The 19,699-nt window shown below is 35.3% G+C and overlaps 1 protein-coding gene across 1 annotated transcript in view; it reads right to left on the reverse strand.

Annotated features, from left to right (window-relative positions):
• coro7 (coronin 7) overlaps positions 1-19,699 on the reverse strand; it is a 192,673-nt gene that overhangs the window by 136,876 nt on the left and 36,098 nt on the right. Inside the window, exon 7 of the mRNA XM_065253134.2 lies at positions 10,384-10,434. Within this exon, the coding sequence (XP_065109206.1) occupies positions 10,384-10,434 (51 nt within the window). The remainder of the gene's footprint in view (positions 1-10,383; positions 10,435-19,699) is intronic.

Consider the following 19,699-nt stretch of genomic DNA (forward strand, 5'->3'; position numbering starts at 1 on the left):
TTTTTTTTTTACATTTTCTAGGTTGATAGAAGCACTGAGGACCCAATTACAGCACTTAAACATGAAAAAAGTCAGATTTTCAGGCTAACAAAACCATACCGAAAGCCAAAAAACTGACTCTTTGACTTCAAAATTTGACTTCATGGAGAGTTTTAAATCTTGCACACAGCTGTATTATTATATATCCATTTTCCTCCTTTTATTCTTTCACACATTCTTATTTCTACATATTCATAGGTAACAAGGGAGCTGTTACAAAAGACCTGATGGGAAAATCACTCCATTCATCCAAAATTAATATTTACATGGCTTTGCACAGCTTCAGTATGGGTTAGACAGTGATTTAGACTGCAGAATTGCTGAAAAAAGACCTGCCTATCACATATTTTCCCGGCACTTGTGTATAAGATGTTTACGAAAAGTTGTCTTGGTTATCACCGTTAACAATGATGAATGTTAACACACTAACATGGAGTTCAACCTAAGCCATGTAACATTTACACTTTGAAAATGGCCGACATGCATTGACACTTCGTGATGGTAGGCGTAGCAGTGATTCGGTTGCCATGTACGGTTCACCAGGATGGTGAGTTTAAAGTGATAAAAACAATTCAGGATTAACAAGAACTTCTACCAGCAAACATCCTCATCCTCCACATAAATCATAGCACACTTTACACACTATTGTTGCATATCCCTGGAGTACAACAAAACACATGTACAGGGTGCGATTTATGAAAAATCAGAGGGAGGTGTATTTATATTCATATTTTTATTTATTAAAATAAATTATGAACCATGGGCTTATATTGCTTATTATGGTGGAATCAATTTGTCCCCATCGAGGATAAAAATTAATCAGAGACATGGATATAAAGACCAGAGGGGAGGATTAACCCCCCCATCCAATTGCACCCTGCGGATGTACATTTGTAAATGTTGATACTATGAAATGTAATGCTTGTATTACATTCTGCATAACTGTAAACATTGAGTTTTTTCTGGAATTTGAACAGGCAGATTTTCTTACTTGATTTAAACATTTGTGAAAAAGATATTAATGTTGCAATAAACAGTAAAGCCACTGTTGTTACTATTTGAACTTGTTCTGGAATCTTTCCTGTTAAATTTCCTCACTTTTGTAAATCGCTAAAAAAGTTTGCTTAATGCCTAAATGTAAACGTTAATTTAGAACAATATTTACATTCATGCATTTGACAGATCATTTTAAAAGCGTTTTATAAACATACTATGTGTGACCTTTGAATTGCTTTGCAATGCTTTACCAAATAAGCTACACAGGAATGCCACATTATTATTATCTCACAACCCAAAAGTCCTTTAGTATGTCCAAAACAGATGTCCAAAATCCCCTACAAAAGCCCTCAAAGTCATGTTGTCCAAAATGGTTAGAGAAAGTACTTTCCATTATATTTTATCTTGATTTTATGACTTGTGTCAGATTATCTATCTGTCATGAGTTTCCATTCTTTTGATGAATCATACACTGGTTGTTTACAACATCATTTTGAGTAACCTTAACCCATGGGACTAATATTCAACATATTCATTCCGATCTGTGAAGCCTTTATGAATCTTTATCTCCCACAAACCCCTACAGTCGCTGAGTCTGCACTGAATGTTTTGCGTTCAAACTGGTCCCCCCTTTTTCCACCTCTCGAACCCTTTCCAAAACCTCTCTGATTTCACCAAAAGCAGCAGAAGCTAAAGATGAAATTGAGAAATCTGGGCCCTACGTCCAGAAAATATTCCCTTTCCTGCCTCCCTTGCTGCCAGCGACCGCATCGCTCCATCTCTGGGGCCAGTGTGGCCTAAACTATGAGGAGTATTTTCAGCTCTGTAATTTGAAACACACACACAGAGAAAGACATTTACATTAAGAATACATATGGCACTTCAAAACTCTGCGTCCCACCCAACCTTGACACCTCCACCTATTAAACGACCCATCTGAATTTCTGCTAAAAATGAGGTCTACTTACAAATTGGGTTAAACCACAAAATACCCGTGGCAAGGCCAGAACGTAAACTGTGACCAAAGCACGTGCAGCAAAGCATGATGGGTAAGCCATACCCATTAAACCCTGTGACCCCTTGAAGCTACACAAATTGAAGTAATGTTCTAGGTTCAATACATGTGACAATGTAAATTACTGTTCATTGTGATTTGCAAACATTTAGTTAATAATAGCTGTATATTCATGCACATAGGACTTAAAAGCAAAAATGTGCTTCTTATTTTTGTATTTCTGTTAGAGCATTCAGATGAATTATAAACTTTATAAAATACCGTAAAGCAGTAAACAACAAAGAAATGGTGATTTACAGCGATTTAACTACAGTAAAGAGAGTTTTATACAAATTATTTAGCATTAAGACTTTTATAAAATACTATAAAGCAGTAAAAAACAAATAGAAAACAGAGTGATTCTAGTGATTTTACTATGGTAAAAAGAGTTTAAGGTGAATTCTTCAGCATTAAAAATTTTATAAAATACTATAAAGCAGTAAACAACAAAAAAAGGAGCAATTTACATTGATTTTACAATGGTAAAATAGTTTTATATAAATTATTGAGTATAACAACTTTTAAAAAGTACTATACAGCAGTAAACAACAAAGAGAGAAAGAGCGATTATAGTGATTTTACTATGGTAAAGAGTTTTATATGAATTATTCAGCATTAAAACTTTTATAAAATACTATAAAGCAGTAAACAACAAGGAAAGAGCGCAATTTACAGTGATTTTACTACAGCAAAGAAAGTTTCAAATAAATTATTGAGTTTAAAAAAATGTATAAAATACTATAAAGCAGTAAACAACAAAGAGAGAGCACAATTTACAGTGATTTTACTATAGCAAAGAGAGTTTTATTTAAATTATTGAGTATTAAAACTTTTATAAAATACTATAAAGCAGTAAACAACAAAAAAGGAGCAATTTACATTGATTTTACAATGGTAAAATAGTTTTATATAAATTATTGAGTATAACAACTTTTAAAAAGTACTATAAAGCAGTAAAAAACAAAGAGATAAAGAGCAATTATGGTGATTTTACTATAAAAAAATTGTTTTATATGAATTATTCAGAATTAAAACATTTATAAAATACTATAAAGCAGTAAACAACAAAGAGAGAAAGAGCAATTTTAGTAATTTTACTATGGTAAAGAGAGTTTAAGTTGAATTATTCAGCATTAAAACTTTTACAAAGTACTGTAAAGCAGTAAACAACAAAGAAAGAAAGAGTGATTAACAGTAATTTTACTACAGTAAAGATAGTTTTAAATGAATTTTTCAGTATTAAAAGTTTTACAAAAGACTATAAAGCAGTTAACAACAAAGAGAGAAAGAGCGATTTACAGTAATTTTACTACAGCAAAGAGAGTTTTATGTAAATTATTGAGTATTAAAACTTTTATAAAATACTATAAAGCAGTAAACAACCAAGAAAGAGCGCAATTTACTGTGGTTTTACTATGGCAAAGAAATTTTATATGAATTATTCAGTGTTAAAACTTTTACAAAGTACTATAAAGAAGAAAAAAAGGGAAAGAAAACAATTTACAGTGGTTTTACTACAGCAAAGAGAGTTTTACATAAATTATTCAGCATTAAAACTTTTATAAAATACTATAAAGCAGTAAACAACAAAGAAAGAGCGCAATTTACAGTGATTTTACTACAGCAAAGATAGTTTTATATAAATTATTGAGTATTAAAACTTTTATACAATATTATAAAGCAGTAAAAAACAAAGAGATAAAGAGCAAATTTAGTGATTTTACTATGATACAAATTGTTTTATATAATTTATTCAGAATTAAAACTTTTATAAAATACTATAAAGCAGTAAACAACAAAGAGAGAAAGAGCGATTATAGTGATTTTACTATGGTAAAGAGAGTTTTATATTAATTATCCAGTATTAAAACTTACAAAGTACTATAAAGCAACAACAAAGAGAGAAAGAGCGATTTATAGTAATTTTACTACAGTAAAGAGAGTTCTATATAAATTATTAAAAGTATTAAGAGTATTAAAACTTTTAAAAAATACTATAAAGCAGTAAACAACAAAGAAAGAGCGCAAATTACTGTGGTTTTATTGTGGCAAAGAGAGTTTATATGAATTATTCAGTGTTAAAACTTTTACAAAGTACAATAAAGCAGTAAACAACAAAGAGAGAGCCCTATTTACAGTGCTTTTACTACAGCAAGGAGAGTTTTATATGAATTATTCACTATTAAAACTTTTACAAAGTACAATAAAGCAGTAAACAACAAAGAGTGAAAGAGCGATTTACAGTGATTTTACTATAGTAAAGATTGTTTTATATAAATGATTGAGTATTAAAACTTTTATCAAATACTATAAAGCAGTAAACAACAAAGAGAGAGCGCTATTTACAGTGATTTTACTACAGCAAAGAGAGTTTTCAATTCAGTTCAATTCCATTTTATTTATATAGCCCATTTCACAATTGTTAATTGTTGCAAAAGGTTTTATATGAATTATTCAGTATTAAAACTTTTACAAAGTGCAATAAAGCAGTAAACAACAAAGAGTGAAAGATCGATTTACAGTGATTTTACTATAGTAAAGATTGTTTTATATAAATTATTGAGTATTAAAACTTTTATCAAATACTATAAAGCAGTAAACAACAAAGAGAGAAAGAGCGATTATAGTGATTTTACTATGGTTAAGAGAGTTTTAGCACTGCAATGCATGCCATTCCCATTCCCATGGTAAAACAAATCACTGGAATGTTGAACTCTTAAAACATCACATGGAAATATGAGGAGGAAATGTGAGTAGCAAATCACAAAACAAAGCTTTACAATGAAAACTACGCTGAGCAATTGAACATCTTTGAAAAATCTGGTGCAATTTAGGCCCTTATTCACACATTTACAATTTAAAAATCGAGACGAAGCAGGAAAACGTACAAAGCGACTCTCAAAACCACAAATTTCTCCCAGCACACAGCCGTGCCAGCTACCTAAATACAGCCGTGTGCCTGCACTGATTACAGATCATACACATGCCTTCCAAGAGAGTAAATTATACACAGTCTCGCTTCTTCCCATAAATACTGCAAAACCGGACTACAATTTGCCTCTATTTTTACCCCACCTGTCTATATCAGACAATCTGTCGAAGAAAAGCGGCCGTACCACACGACCGCTCCATAAACAGACAGTAGTCATCACCCGGTGCACGAAAGCATTGGTTTTACAAGCGTGTGTGTGGCGGCTAAGACCCTGCGATGAGAAGGGGTTGTGTTATGTGAGGTCAATTTCATAAACAATATGGCAGCCTTCAAACACGTCTTAGGCCTTGGGATGACTGCTGAGGCTTTGCTCTGGGTTTGAGAGTTCATCAGGCAGCGCTCCATTGGCCTGTGACAGATCATTTAGGATGCTCAAGTACGTGTAATGTTAAAGGGGGTGAAGGGGTGCATACACGCAATGAAGTGCCAGGAAAACATGGCTGGAAAGCAAGATGGTCTCCATTGAACCTGACTCAAGATAAAGACGATTTGATACTGGATACTCTGGCATCAGTTTCCTGCTAATCTTTACAACCAGAAAACCAGCATCAGGGATCTTACTAGTAAAACTGAACGTTTACTGAGAATCTTGACATCTGCCCTATTTTCAGGAATCATGTTCATGGATGACGTAATGACATAACGTTTTATAACTGTTACATTATAATGTAAGCCCACTGTGTGGCTTCATAGAAACAATAGAAGATATTGATAGAAGATATATTTGGCCAATACAGGTTATCATGCCAAACAAATGACATGCAAATGTGCCAGGATGACATTTGAAGAAAAATTTGCAAACGTCCTGTGTTTGGCACATGGCACAAACTCAACTAAAGTCACATGGATCTCAAACAAGTTGAATCCAGCACAAAGAATCAACTCATCTGTATAACTCCTACATCTTTATCAAACAAACACATCGACAGATAGACAGCCAGGGGCTGTTTACACTTAGTATTAAGATGTGTTTTCATCGATCGGATCACAAGTGGACGAGAGAGACACATCACGTTTACACCTGGTATTTAAATCCATCTCTTTTGTCCACTTTCGACCGCTTCTGTCCTGAATACTTTGAGGGGTGGTCTGTGAATACTGTGGGCGAGTCTCTCTGCTGTCATTCAAACGCGAGCGGGAGTAATTATGAGTTTATATGGACGCAAACTAATATTATGTCGGAGTCCACTGCCAAGTAAACATGGTACACAGAGTTTGGTACGTGTGTATGTAAGAACTTTCCTGAATTTTCAGCGCAATTGATAAAATAGGATCGCACAACTTTCACACGCTTTCAAAACGAAACTACGGAGATCAGCCGCTTTAGTTTTATCAATAAAAGGCTAAAAATAGCGCTGTTCACCGTATGTTCACGCCAGAAGTCAAAAAAGACGTAAAACTTGTGTTTAATACCTCAGATTAGATAAATGGGCGGAGAGAAGGCGGGCGCGTGTGGCGGTTCGAACGCATTCAACCACATATGCGTTCCGCAACTCCAAAGCGATCCGATCGAAAGTGGTTTCGACTACCTCTGGATGTGGTTGAAAGTGGTCGAAAGTGGATGAGCTCAAAACGTTTTGAACACCGTTTACACCTGGCATTAACGTCGTCCACTTGTGATCCCATCGACGAAAACGCATGTTTTTCACAGCCTCTCAGACCAATCAACAGATAGACACATCGACAGCCAGATAGACCGATAGATCTTGTTTCGTTAGCAGCTTTACAAGTTGAGTACCAGAGATGTATAAAGTACTAGCGACCCAGACTTGAGTAAAAGTACAAGTGCTCTATCAAAAAAGTGACTTGAGTAGAAGTTGAAGTGCTCTTTAAGCACAGCACTTAAGTGGAAGTACTAAAGTATTAAACATGCTTTGTACTTAAGTATTGCAAGTAGTTTATTTTAAAATATACTACTCAAGTACTGAAAGTAAAAGTACAAGTATTGTGTAATGTAGTTATTAAAGAAAACAGTCAAAAGTTTGAATATGATATTGTTTATATTATTTCAAATGTTTTAGCTAAAGGACACTCACAATTCCTTTGGCTGTAGCAGGAGTACAAGGACATGAATGTTCAGATAATTCAGATTAATTTAACTGATATGGCGATAAAGAATTCAGAATTAATGAAATATTTGTAGATAAAATGGTAATAGGTAAAGGTACAAGGTGTTTCATTGAATTTAGGTTTCCTTCTTTCGCGCACACTCGCCCTTTCTTGCGCATTCTCTCTCTCTGTCTTTCTCGCGCACTTTGGTTCTCTCTTCGCTTCACATTTGTCCACAACCCCGGCTCATATTTGTGAGTGAGAGGGAGGGAGGGGTCGCACTTCACTATCTCCAATTGGTTCAGACCACCATGTGACCATGATTCGTAACATTTGAGAGTAACGAGTAACTATGCAGCACATAAAAAATGTATTGGAGTAAAAGTATTAAACTCAAAGAAAAAATTTACTGAAGTAAAAGTGGAAGTAGGAGAAAAAAATAATACTTCAGTAGAGTACAGATACTGTCTTTTAGTACTTAAGTACAGTAGTGAAGTAGTTCTACTTCGTTACTATACATCTCTGTTGAGTACACAATGGGACAGAATCTATAAAAGCTCTTGAAAGTTTTTGTCCTAACCACTTGTGTTGACTAGATATATTCTTTTAGTTGGTTATTTTCTATTTTTGTCACATTGCATGGGCATTGCAACTTCTTATTTGGTGAAATCCCAACTCTATACTCTCCAAAGTCACTGGAAAGCATCATGGCTGGTTAGGACCCTACATAATGCTGATAGAGAAATATAAAAATGACAAGGATGCAAATTAACACTAAATAGCGATAAAGTCACAAAAGCCTGGTTTTACCCATAGACTGTAAAAAAGATGGATGTAGTGTCCATGAGGTCACCCATAGGTTTCTAAATATTATTTTTGAAGCTTAAAGTAGGCGGTGCCTGCCGTCACCATCTTGGCCGAGGGTCACCGCGCATCACTTGCGTATATCCTAAAATGGGTAAAGGGGTGCGACGTGGGTGAAGCTGAGGTGGCTGGTTGCTGAAACCACGCCCGCCTAGCTCAACTGTATTGACAGCAGTGGCTGTTCAACTGTCAATCAAGTGCAGAAGTTTAAGGCTTAATATAATCTAAACGGATGAGTTACAAAAATTTTCACCCCTCTCACAGTTGTCATGAATGGCAAAATTTGCTATATAGACCAAAAACACTTTTTTACCAGGCTGTAAACATATTATTTCCTGTTGTAAAGTTCGGCATTTTAATATGGGGTCTATGGGAATTGACTCCCTTTTAAAGCCTCTAGTGGCCAGTCGATGAATTGCAGTTTAAGTCACTTCTGTATTGGTTTCATCAGAGAGATCGTAAGGTTGACGCTCTGTTTTAGCTGGTTACACTGGGTTAGCAGACTGGTTTTAGAGAGGTTTTGGACACATGTTAGATGGTGTTATCTGGTCAGGCTGGAAGAACAGGTGACCCACCAGCTTAAACCAGCTTGACCAGACTGGAAGTTTGGCTAAACTGGCTGGCTGGTCTTAGCTGGTTTAAGATGGAAGTAGCTGGTTTAAACTGTTCCTCCCAGCCTGGCAAAGCTAATGAATCAGCTGGTTGTAGCTATTGGGTTAGCTGGTCTCCCAGTCTGACCAGCTAAAATCAGGCTGGGAGAGCAGCTAAAACCAGCCAACCAGTTTAGGCTGGTTTAAGCTGGTCTTTTCAGTAGATATATCAGACTCATCTCAGTTTCACTGAACAAAGACGTTTGGAGTTAAAGCTAACAGAAACTCTCATGAACATACCGACAGGACAAACTCGGACAAAGTCCAATAATCTGATGCTCTAACAACACAGTGACAGAGATCACACACGAGTGTTTGTGTGTTTATGTCACAGCAGGGCTTCAGATGTCAGATCTAACACATTTCTGAGACACTAATCCTCAGTAAACCTTCCATACTATCGGCTGTTTACTCAGAGAGCAGCACGGCTAATGTATAATCCACCATGATCTGATTCGCTATGAGCTTTATGTACCTTTAAAAGACAATACAAACAAAAAGACTCGGGGCTTCAGTGAGGTCACAGCTCACCTCAGCGAAGGACTGTGGGAATGTTTGGTCGGACTTGACCCAAACTTCCTCGTTCCTGTTAAAATCGGTAGGATTGATTAACTCTCAAACAGGAGCTGGTGATTCTCTACAGTCTTCACAACACCATCACTGTCTCACGGTACAAGCGGTCATGATCACAATGGCTTCTCAGAGTTTAATAGGTTTCAATGGTGAGGAGCTCATGAAAAACAACAGCCTGATCTCATGAGAATTCGTACGTATTTTAAAAGTTAGCTTATTCGTATAAATATGAATTGTACAAAAACATACGATTATCAGAAAATAAATAACGAAACCACACCCCTTACCCCAAAGTCACAGGGGCAAATTGTACAAAAAATTTACGGATGTGGTCATACGATTTATTACGAATCAGCCACCTAGTAAAATGCATATGAATTGCCATAAGATAGCGGTGGAAAAATGCAGTAAATTAAAAAAAGAAGTTACAATAGTGAAGTACGAATAATCAAACCAAACAAAAAATAGAAGGAACAAGTTGAAGAGGTTTTAAGGTTGTTTAACTAAATAAAACTGAAATAAAATTTTGCAAAACTTAATAAAGAAAACAATATCCATACGATAGAAACTAAACTGTACTTAAAATAATTAAAAATAAATAAATATCTGCTATTGAGCAAGTACATAAAAAAAATCAGTGTTCACAAAATCACAATGATAAGCATGCCTTGTAATAATGATAAATAAGTTGAGTTGACTGGTTAGATTGCCCAGGGAATGTCAGTTTTCAATACACAAACAGTAAAAAGATGCGTAAATAAAATCTGCAATTTTTGTTTCAAACAGAGATGGCGATAGAGAGCCACAAGTAAATTTAATAAAGAAAAGTCAATAAAGTGAAATGAGGTCAGAGGTAAAAGGATAGTTCACCCAAAAATAAAAATTCATTTTTTGATTAACGATGGTAAGCACAGTGTTAACGGTACCCTGTTGACTTCCATAGTATTTGTTTATCCTACTATGGAAGTCTATGGGTACCTTCAACTGTGTGCTTACAATCAATTTTTTAAAATATCTTCTTTTGTGTTTAACAAAGTAAATTAAGTCATACAGGAACCACATGAGGGTGAGAAATGACGAAATTTTTTGGGTGAACTATCCCTTTGACAGGAAATGATGCGTCCAGCACAGGAAGCAGCTGGTTAAGAGAAAAGCTTCAAACGTACCTGAACCGCTGACGGCTGAGCCCTGGGGTCAAAGATGCGCAACTTCTTGTCCTACAGGGGGAAACATAACAGGTGAAAATAAATATCATGCATTCAGGACAAAATATTAAACATCAGTAAAATTAACTCTTTCCCCACCATTGACGAGTTATCTCATCAATTAAGAGAAAACATTTGCATAAAAAAACTTTTCCTGATGAGTTTTTATGTTAATCTGTAATACTGCGATTATCCTCTAGATGGCACACATTTACCCAATTTATTAAAAAACTGAAGCAAAAAAATTATTTACTAATTTTAAACTCTGTGTATGTTTTGATAATCGTTCTGAATCTGATCTCTAACAAAATTCCTACACAAAAATGCAATTATTTTATCTTTCTGCTAAAAAATGTATTTTTAAAGAAAAATATTCATATTTAAGAGTTCATAAGCAAAGGAAAAATATAGATAGGATGATTTTTCCCTTTTTGTTTATTTGTTTATTGTTTTTTGATAGCAGAGGGTCTGTTCTTTCATTTGATATATTTGTATGTTTATATATTTTTCGAAGAAAATTTTCCTGGAAGGCATTTTGTGAAACTTTTGTAAAAATCACCAAAATGCTGGCGTGCAACTTAAAAAAAAAGGCTAGCAAGTAATGAAACACATGCTTGTTTAATTAAAAATGTCAACATTGTATTATTAAAAATTTCAATTATGTGTATTGGTTATGGATAAAACCTCACATTTGGGAACGGATTAAGTACTTGGATTAAAAACGTCACACCAAGGATGACTATAACCAAAATGATGATGACTATAGCAAAGCCCACACTTGTAATATAGTTATCATTGTAGTTATGTTTACAGTTATCATTCTTGACATGAACAGGCCTTTATAGATGTGACCACCTTAAAAATACTTTTATAATTTGACTGTCCTGTGTTTCTATGAATACATCCTTTGATGGTAAACATGGCTTTATATGTGCTATGTGTTATGAGTCAGTCAAAATAAGTGCTGCTTTAACCCCAGTGGATCTCTATGTCAAGATCAGTTCATACAATCAGTGACCATCAGATGACCTCACAACACAGAAAGCAGCCAATCAGAAGAGAGAATACGATCAGTGAGGGGAAATGAGCGCTAACAGAAACCGTGTGTGACTGATACTGCTCAACCATCATTCAACACAACCAATCCTTAATGAAGACCAGAGACGGACACGTCACTCATGAAACCTCAGAGAAAAAGATCTCTACATCACTCGATATCAGGACAGAGCTGTGGGGTGCACAACCTGACCCCGGAGAACATACTAAATCTGTCACACAAATGGTGTGCAATGGTTTAAAAAAAAGGCATTAATGTACATGCAAGTATTGTGAAAATGTGTTTTAGGTTTTAAACAAAAATTTATATTTATAATATCCATCTTAGATGATGTTTTTGCATTATGAGATACAGACTGGAAACAATCTCGCAGAATTTGATTTTAAAATAAGTTCTCTTGGAAAGCAGCAATTATGATGTATTGTATATCATCTCATACAATTATGATGACTTAAAATACTGCCTATGTGGGTAGCTCACTAGTAAAAACATTTTTCCAAACCCTCCTTGAAAATAACAAGGGGATCTTTCCCCACAACGCACCCTGTTAAAAACCGCACAGCATCATCTGTGACCATAATCTCCTACAAATACATACATCACATCACCAAAGCAAAGACAACCTATCAACACAACAACATTAAAAACTAACCACTTATAGATGCACACAGATTTATAAAACTGAAAACACTAAACATACAAATTATACATTTTGCTGTTTTTAAAAGGAACCATTTTGTAAATTTTTTATGCATTTCATTTTATTTTCCCCAAATTAAGTCAGTAAAGGTTTGCCAAACCAAACACAATTGTACGTTAATGTTTTTGTATTTATTACGCATCAATAAACACAACAGCAGACGACCATAGTTTTGCATGAATAAAAAATAAATAAAATAAATAATTCATTGGAAATAAAAAAAATGAAAAAAGTCAAATTATGAAGATCAAATTTGAGTTTAGTTTAGTTTTAATATCAATATTCATGACTATTATACGTCTTCACTCCGAACCTTAAATTTTATACGATTATTTGTACAACTACTTTATGTAAATGACCTTAATGTATGTAAATTCTCTATGCTCTATTTGCAAAGTTGATTTAAAGGGGACATTTCACAAGATTTTTTAAAAATGTAAAATAAATCTTTGGTGTCACCAGAGTACATATGTGAAGGTTTAGCTCAAAATACCACATAGATAATTTAGTATAACATGTTAAAATTGCCACTTTGTTGGTGTGACATCACCTTCTGACATCACAAGGGGAGCCGAATTTTTAATGAGCTTTTTTTTCACATGCTTGCAGAGAATGATTTACCAAAACTAAGTTACTGGGTTGATCTTTTTCAAATTTTCTAGGTTTATAGAAGCACTGGGGACCAAATTATAGCACTTAAACATGAATTTTCATGATATAACCTCTTTAAATATCAAATTTACAATCAAACATATTAAAACAAGTCTGCACCGATGTGGTTAGTGTGCTGACATGAAGCACCAATGTGCTCACGGCGACCCGAGTTTTGCCTATCCCGCTCCCCTATCTCCACCCTATGATTTCCTGTCTACTCTCCACTAGGATGTCTAAATAAAGGCACAAAAACATAACTTAAAATAAATAAATAAATAAACATATTAAAAGAAATCACAATATGTGGGATTTCACAATCCAAAGGCACAAAACTCCTCTTATTTTTTTTCTTCTTATTTTAACAAGAAAAAGGGGACGTCCTGTTTACCATGATAAAATCCATGTGAAGTGTACACAGTCTCTTTCCTGTCTCTCGGTGTTATGGCAGATTTGTATTTTATTTGCTGTTTATAGGTTAACGCCGTATAAGGGGGCCGTCACATGCAGCCCACCCACAGGGTCATGCGGTCCCGAGAGAGACAGAGGGTTTGTCTTTACCCCCGGGTATACAAGCTCGACCCCACAGTCAAACAATCATTTGAGATATTCTGATCTCAGACCTGCCTGTACATCACTGTAAACAGAGGGAAGAAACTGATCCAAGATCAGAATCTATACTGCTTTAAATAGAGACCTGCAGGGAGGGTTTTATTGCAAGGCATCTCAAATATAACAGACTACACACAGTCTGACCTGTACAACCCCAGACGCCCATCAAAGAGAGAGAGAGAGAGAGTGAGCGAGTTAGCGAGAGAGAGAGAGAGAGAGAGAGAGAGAGAGAGAGAGAGAGAGAGAGAGAGAGAGAGAGAGAGAGAGAGAGAGAGAGAGAGAGAGAGAGAGAGACAACACACATCGCCCACACAAACATGAGTTTTAAGAATGAGTTTCACATCGCACACATACTCGCGTAAATATCCCACAATCCTCACTGTTGGCATACCAACAAAATGTGAACTCACAATACTCACTTTTAAAAGTAAAACTGGTTGCCATTTCTTGGTGATTTATAGACAATTATTTATCTTTTACAATCATCATTTTCCAATTACATTTTTTTAAATGTGGGAAAATACTGGAGTGTTGATACGTTGAAAAGCAAACAGCAAGAAAATTTTTAACAATAATAGAGGTTTGCATTTTCTGCTCATCACTGTGCAAAAGTTGACACCCAGATTTAAGTTTGTGGTTAACCATGCAATTACATTACGTTTAGTTTGGGTGTTGCTAGGGTGTTCTGTCTGGTTGCTAGGGAAAAAAATTGTATATGGGACAATATACTACTACTTAAAGGACCATTGTGTTGATTTGTAGCGGCATCTAGCGGTAAGATTGTGAATTGCACCAACGGCTCAGTCCACAGCTCACGAAACACATAGAGAAGCTACAGTAGTAGGGGTGCAACGGATCACAAAACTCACGGTTCGGATCACATTACGGATTTTGAGGCACGGATCGGATCATTTTTCGGATCAGCAAAAAAAAAGTATGGGAAAATTCTAATAACAAATCAAGAAATTACAAACATTTATAAAAAGAACAAGGTTGCACATTAAGTAAGGTCTAAAATCATTAGTTACAGAAATCAAATGAATAATAACACTGCATTTATTGTATTAATTAAATGTAATTATTTTTTTAAAGCTTCAGAAGTGATTTTCTCTTTGTCTTGGGTTCTTTGATTAACATTAATGACACAGACTTAAGTAGGTCAATTGAGCTTACTGTCTCTTTAAGACCAAATATGCACAGACTGCATCTCTCTGTTTGTGCACTACCGAGTCCCCTTAAACGAGCGCACAGACACAGACAGAGGGCGAATTACAGACGGCGTAGCATTACAGTCGTCCCACATAAAAACGTTACGTTGTTTTTCATTGCTCTATTAGCCAAATGTATTTTAATACACTACAGTATGAGAGAGAGTAGCGCAACTCTCTGAAGTTTACACATCAAGAGTTCTGATCTTTGAAGGATGATGTCTGACTCGAGCTGGACCGGACGCATTCAACCGCACGCGTGCGTTTGTGCATAAAGTAAACTGATCACTTTAGCGCCGTTTTGCAGTTAAACTGTTTAAAATCACTTGAATGTTAACATTTGCAAACCTTTATAACACTTACAAATGATAAACTTTCCCTATTTAAATTTGCGTATTAATCCGCGAATCACATGCGAGCCGAACCGTGGGTCGTGATCCGTACGGATCACGGATCAACTGCGATCCGTTGCACCACTATACGGTAGCCGCCACAGGACAAACATGTCATCACCGGAGACAACGTAGGGACAAAACGCGATCTATAGGATAGTTTGTTCGTTTAGAGCTACCGTAGAAACATGGTGGCGCGAAATGACGACTTCCATGTAAGGGGACGGTGTCTTGAGCAATTCTGCCCTCCTAGGACCCCGACTGGTACCGAGCAATAATGTCTGGTCAAAATTTGTCATCGCGATATCTCGTCTGCGTTAGCGCTTAAGCAAGCTAATTAGGCCTACTTTGTACAAAATAAAAGCAAACAAAATATTTTTTTAATACAAAAAATATTTACAAAAAATTATATACTAAACTAATATTTATGTTGCAGACACGTCAGTAGTTTTGTGTCATCATCTGCTTTACAAAAACAATACTTTTATTTTGTAAATTATTAGCACACCTTACAAAATGTAGTTTTTTTTATAGTAAAAGTGTAGTAATCATGGCTTATAAATGATCATTTTAATGTGTAATTCAACTATATAGTTTTCTGTATAAGTAATTTATTAACTTTACACAGTACAAAAGTGGAAAGGGTAATGTATATGCACTTTTAACAGTTTGTTTTTAACATGTCTACAGTTTTTAAATCAAATGACTCTATACATTTTTGCCTGAACTATAAAATTTGCTTTAATATGTAACAAATACTCACGAAAGCACGCAAATACTCTTATAAACCCACTTAAAAATCAACACTGTTAGAATGTTATTGTATATATGCGGTAACTGCCCCATTACAGTACCATAACTGTACATGTTTTTACAGTATAATACCATTACTGTAACCTAGTTTTAAAAAAATATTGCCTTGAAGAGGAATCGAATGCGAGTCGCTTATGTCGTAGGTCCGTAACACTACCACAGTCCCACAGAGTCACTTAATAAAAGTTACTCGCTACACTCCACAAGTAGCCTCTTCTGTCACTTTCCTGATACTCCGAGGAGTGAAATCTTGGCGTCACTAGTGTTTTGAAGTCTGAGGTCAAATTCAAATCTGTTGGTCAAGCATTTATCCATAATCCCTTGTTTCTATCTACAATACTAAATAAATTATTTACACTGCTGAAAAACAATTCACATTTTGAAATTTGCTTCACTGCTAAAAGCATAACAAATATGCAAATATGTATGTATTTCATTTCATAGATATATTTAATTTTTCCATTTTATATGCTTTTATAACACTCTTTTATTCAACTACAGTAGCACTACTGCTGTTGTTTTACAGCAGTCTACCGCAAATTCAAAACATACAGTAAATCACTGTAAATTAAATGTTCATACCCATAATGCAATGCATATTACAGTAATGAACTGGAAAAGAAAATGATGGTATTTTACTGGGCATTTTGTGGTAAGTAACTGTAGAAATTACAGTCAAGTCTAACAGTGAACACTTGTTTTAATGCTCGCTTTATTCATGAACTTGAAGTGTTAAAACCTCTGAAGGCACGCTTCAGGAGCACAACACAAGCGGTGTGTCGTAAAACAAGCGGGTCCGTGTCTCCGAATGTACCGTGCCCTCCGCTCACCTAATGGAGGAAAATGATGGGAATGAAACACACATGTCAGCGGTAATTTGCTTAATAGGGTGGATTTGGGGAGATTGAGGGGCCTATTCGCTTAAATTACAGCTGTGCTCATGAGGGCACAACCTCTGGAGTTCAGTATGTGATCTATAGTCTCACATTTCTCTCTTTTTCCTATTTTCCCTTTTTCTTTTAGTCGGGAGTTGAACTTTTTTTGCTATTAAGTATCAATCGGACTTAAAGGTGGAATATGGATTTGTTTTGAACTTCGCTGCTTTCTAGATGTCCAAATAAAACTTATAGCAGTCACCATCGAATTCATGTTAAGCAGTAGTTTAAACTGAATGTGTTATCAATGCAAGAACAATTACTGTCTAGATTTAACACAACAGATGCAAAGCAAGATCATACAGCTCAAACCCTGCTGAAAATTCTACTGGTTTCCATTAAAATACCAATGGGAACCATTAGCTGTTACCATTAAAACTACTTTAAAATTCCTTTTCTCCAGTAGGATTTAATGCACCCACCATTAGAACCCAACACATACCCAGGGATCATGATAGTTTTAATTACAACCAATAAAATTCCTATTAAAACCATTAAATCCAATAGAATGTCTGTGATGTTTCTATTGTTTATTAATCAGGGTAAAACAAACAGTGGCCACGGTTGTTTCCATAAAGTAATCCTAAAATGTCTTGTTCACCCATAAACTATAACATCACTGGCTAATGGAAAATCTCTCCGGTGTTGTTATTATTTCTTTATGGATTGCTCCACGTGGACACGGATTGAGAGGACCTCTATGTGCCCGGTTCAGACTCTCTGTCAGGGTGTTAAATCACAGAGAGGCCAAGAGAGAAGTGCACACTTTATTTCTCTCAATACTTCAAAGTCATTAAAGTTTAGGATGCAGATTAATGCTCTCAACATCCATCACATTAAATTACAACACGGCCGTAAAACTCCTGACTTTATGTGTGGGTCAACACAAAGGGGTGGTTTCCCGGACATAAATAATTCTTCCTTAAATCTTATAATGCACTGATGGAGGCTGACACATACAATTTGGATCTTTTCAGTTCTAGTTTCATTATTGCAACCTGAATTATATGAAAATAAAGTATCAAATGTGAATTTAAGACACTAAACTGAGTCCGGGGCTTCTCAATCCACTAGATTTAACAAAAGCATGAAGTCAATCAAAACATTACTCCTGCCAAAAAGAAACCTTTGTGTCCAGAAATAGAAAGCGAGGAAAAGACACGGTGGTTTAATGTTTCAAATGAGTCACGGTTCGGTTGCTCTCACTGGAACATCTGTATATTTAAACTTCTCATCCTTCATAACAAAAGAAGTGTTAACTTACAATTAACACTGCAGAAAAAAACTGATTTTAGGGGTCAAATGTAACCAACTTAAATGTCTTTTAAATAAACATATTTGCTGATTTATGAAAAAATAAATGATGCTGTGTCCAGAAGCCCTACAGACCTCATCCAGACCACAAATACTGATAGGGGTCATGAGCTTCACTCCTGCGGATGTGATAATAATAAACTGATATCTGTGTAATCATTTTCCTTAGGCCAGTGGTTCCCAATCCTGATCTTCGAGGCCCCCCTCCCAGAAAGTTTTAGATGTCTCCTTTTTTAACTCATCAGCTTGTTACAGAAAAATGTTAACTTTTTTGAAGTAGGCTGATAAGTTGAATCAGGTGTTTTAAATAAGGAGACATCTAAAACTCTGTCTGGGGGCCTCGAGGACCAGGATGAGGAAGCACTGCCCTGATTAATAAACGTGAATCACATCAGCACAGATGAACACAAAACACAAGCATTTAGTGACATCTTTTGGGGAGAATCTGCAATTACACCAGAAGGCCACGACTGTTTTTGTGTTAGAGGCTTATAAACTTGTAAGTTTATTGAAAAATATTTAAATAAAAATCACATTAAAACATTTGGCAAGAACCAGAGAACCTGCTAAAAGATTCATTTTGTAATTATATTATTACACTGCAAAAAAAATTGTTTTTAGTATAAATATCAAAAAATTCTTAAATCAAGATGCATTTTCTTGATGAGCAAAATGACATAAGAAAAAAAACGAGTTTTTAGACCAAAAAATGTAATACATGTGTGCTTAAAAAAAGCAAATAAATCTGCAAATGGGGTAAGAAAAAAATCTTAATAAGTTTACTATTTTAAACACTTGATTCAAGAAAAAATTGCAGTAATTTTTAGGTATTTTTAGTTGATTTAAGCACAAATTCACTTAAATTGTCTTATTTTCATTTTGCTCATTAAGAAAATGCATCTTGATTTAAGAATTTTTTGATATTTCTACTGAAAACAAGACAAAAATATTAAGTTAGAAAGTCTTTTTTTTTGCAGAGTAATTCATATTCATTTGCATTTTTATTAATTTATTTATTCTTTACGTCATTACAGCATCTGTGGATATAGTTATGATGAGAACTAGTTAATCTTTACACAAGTAAATTAATCTACACACATTTGGTGAAAGGCAATTTCTGATATCTCCAATTCACCTAACCTGCATGTTTTTGGACTGTGGGAGGAAACGCGAAAGTACCCGCAGTGAGCCCACACTGATGCAAATTCGCCTCCCGACCCATCTGGAGCTGGAACCATGAACCTTCTGGCTGTGGGGCAACAGTGCTACCCATGGAGCCACTGTGCTGCCTGTTGGCATTTTTAAAGGAAAACACCACAGTTTTTCAATATTTTACTATGTTCTTACCTCAACTTAGACAAATTAATACATATTTATCTTTTTTCAATGCGTGCACTTAATTTTTGTACAGCGCATCGTGAATGTGTTAGCATTTAGCCTAGCCCCATTCATTCCTATGGCTCCAAACAGGGATGAATTTAGAAGCCACCAAACACTTCCATGTTTTGGACTGTGACCCTTATGCCTCGTTCGGGATCGCTTGGAGTCCTTTGAAACTGCAATTTTAAACTGCATTAAAACTAGGGGTGCTTAAC

This window comes from Paramisgurnus dabryanus, chromosome 3 (genome assembly GCF_030506205.2).
Source record: "Paramisgurnus dabryanus chromosome 3, PD_genome_1.1, whole genome shotgun sequence".
Lineage (NCBI taxonomy): Eukaryota > Metazoa > Chordata > Actinopteri > Cypriniformes > Cobitidae > Paramisgurnus > Paramisgurnus dabryanus.